This window comes from Microtus ochrogaster, chromosome 21 (genome assembly GCF_000317375.1).
Source record: "Microtus ochrogaster isolate Prairie Vole_2 chromosome 21, MicOch1.0, whole genome shotgun sequence".
Lineage (NCBI taxonomy): Eukaryota > Metazoa > Chordata > Mammalia > Rodentia > Cricetidae > Microtus > Microtus ochrogaster.
In genome coordinates this window covers 13,839,441-13,842,166 of record NC_022022.1, presented here as the reverse complement: position 1 = coordinate 13,842,166, position 2,726 = coordinate 13,839,441, and the positions used below count along the sequence as shown (strand labels likewise).

The 2,726-nt window shown below is 41.0% G+C and overlaps 1 protein-coding gene across 2 annotated transcripts in view; it reads left to right on the top strand.

Moving 5' to 3' along the window:
• Rtca (RNA 3'-terminal phosphate cyclase) overlaps window positions 1-2,501 on the top strand; it is a 23,535-nt gene extending 21,034 nt beyond the window's left edge. For both annotated transcript variants that reach the window (XM_005357184.2, XM_026784119.1), the window contains one exon: window positions 1,193-2,501. In XM_005357184.2, coding sequence (XP_005357241.1) covers window positions 1,193-1,294 — 102 coding nt within the window. In that variant the 3' untranslated portion in view covers window positions 1,295-2,501. The remainder of the gene's footprint in view (window positions 1-1,192) is intronic.
• Window positions 2,502-2,726: the final 225 nt, after the last annotated feature.

Here is a 2,726-nt window from a genome sequence, read left to right as displayed (position 1 = left end):
TTTTTTTTTTTTTTTTTTTTTTGAGACAGGGTTTTTCTGTGTAGCTTTGCTGTCCTGGAACTCACTCTGTAGACCAGGCTGGCCTTGGACTCAAAGGTCCACCTGCCTCCGCCTCCTGAGTGCTGGGATTAAAGGTGTGCACCACCACACCCAGACTCTTTGTTGTATTTTAACTGGGTAATTTGGGCCAATGTATCTTTATTTTTCTGTGGTTTAGTACGACTAAGTCATCTGTAAAAATATGGGACTTGAACTAGATCTTTTAGGCTTTGTAAGTGTGGTTAAGCATAAATTTGAAGTGATTTTCCTCTTACTTGTGTTTCATATTTTCATGTTTGTAATTTAAAAAATGCAGCCACACATAAGAGTTTGGCTCTGTTGCTCTGTGTTCAGTGTTTGTTCATTCCACAGTGACTTTTAGATGCCTGCTTGTACAGCACCCAGTTACATAAACAGAAACTGAAAGCTTGTGAAGGTTGCTGGTCAGTAAGACCACAGGATGATAGTTTCAAGTTGCATTTTAGAGACTCCTAAAACTTAAGGATTTGAAATCCCTTTGCCAGAATCTCAAACCATTTGATTGTTTTTACTTACATTCAGTTTTATTAAACGGAACTGCATTTACCTAAAATGATTCTTCCAGAGCATAGAGACAAATCACATATTTCAAAGCCAGCTTCAGCTAACAAGTGAGAACGAGAGCGTTAAGCTCAATGATGGAGGATGTTAGTCACCACAGCCCTCCGCCCCACCTACCCTTCTGAACTAGCGTCTTGAATTATGTATTTAGAGAATTAAATTGACAGGAAAAATTTAGTGAGAGCAAATAATGTCATATCTGACAGGTAAATGATTCAGACCTGTGTTTTAGAAAAACAGAGGGGAAGAGAAAATGTGCCAGCAACAGTCGATGGCGTAGAAGCCACACTTGCCACGGCTGCACGTGTCTCTGTGCTCTTAGTCAGTGGCCGTGGAGGGGAGCCTGATTCCTTTGTCCTAACAGACAACAGTCAACAAGAACCATGGTCCTCAGACAAAATAAGCTACTGAATTTCTTCACAAGTCACTTGATTTTTGTGTGTGCCTTCTTCAACAAATGGATTTGATGTGAACTCTCTTCCTTAACTTGGAGTTCTAGGGCTGTGCCTTCTTCCTCGCCATGTGTCCTTACGTACTAATATTCTGCTTCCAGGCCAAATTTACTGTGAAGAAATCAGAAGAGGAAGAAGATGCCTCTAAAGACACTTACATCATTGAGTGTGAAGGGATCGGGATGACAAACCCACATCTCTAGGGTATTTACTCCCTGTTGCACTAACTGATTTATACGTGCTGTAGCACAGAGCCTACGAAGGAAGATACTGCAGGGCTTGGCTGACTTTGGGGATGAAGTGCGTTCAGTTGCTGAGACTACTTCCTCGTGGTCAGCACAACTTAAATGTCTTCTGAGATGTAAACAGTAAAAGACAAAACCTGCTAAATATGATAGTAAATTTCAATATTAAAGTATTAAAATCAAATGCTGTTTATACCCCAAATATGTGCTGCGTCTTCTCTCTCTCTCTCTTTAGTGTAATAAATTAAGCAAGGGACACAGATTTGATCTGTAATTTGTGTTACTAATGACCTTCCCTGCAGTTTCACTTTCTGTAGTTTGAGCTACCTAGGGTCAACTTTGGTCCTGAAATATTAACTAGAAAACTCAACATAAATAACTCATCAGTTCTGAATGCAACTCCTTTCTGAGTAACATGATGAAATCGTATACCTTCTGCTCTGTCCCACCTGTGATGTGGATCATCACTTTGTCCAGGATATCAATATTATGTATGCTGCATACTTGCCCATTACAGACTTAGTAGCTGCTTGCTTATCAGATCAATAGTTGTAGTATTACAGTGTTTGCCTTCAAATGACACTGGACCTGATGAGGGCTCCAGTGTGCAGGAACAGTTGAATTGACCATTCAGGTGTACCCCAAAGAGTGTTTCTGTCAAGTTCACGGCACATCATTGTAACCCTAGCAGGTTTGGCCACATTCGTCCCAAACATGTCTGTCTTGGCTGGGAGTATTCCAGAATAGTTGAGTTCCTTTAGAACAGAAGTGTGCCTGCATCGCTCTCTGCTACTTCACACCTAGCCAGCATGTAGGATGTGGCTCAAGTGAACCCCGTCTGATGTTTTAGTTCAGTGTGCTGTGTATGTCAGTGCTGTGTGTAGTTCATGAAAACGTGGATGGACCTTACCTAGTGATGATAAGTCAAACATTGTCCAAGTAATTCAGAGAGACTGCTGAAATACATCCAGGAAGTTTGGATTCTTATGTGTGGACCAGTCTGCGGGAGCAGAATATGGTCATTATCCTTACCAATGGTTTCTATAGCCTGGGATAGTAGATGTAGTTTGCTTCATAGAAGAATAATTAATTACATGTTCACAACATAAGTAAGCCTTTTAATCCCAGCACTCGGGAGGCAGAGGCAGGCGGATCTCTGTGAGTTCGAGACCAGCCTGGTCTACAAGAGCTAGTTCCAGGACAGGCTCCAAAACCACAGAGAAACCCTGTCTCGAAAAAACCAAAAAAAAAAAAAAAATTAAAAAAAAAACATAAGTAAGCCTTGTAAGGTGCTCACTCTGCAATAATCGAGATATGAGGTATAATTTTATCTTTCGAGTAAAGCTTTTAGGATTATGGTAAAGCGGGGTCTCCTTCAGGTTGGTGTGAC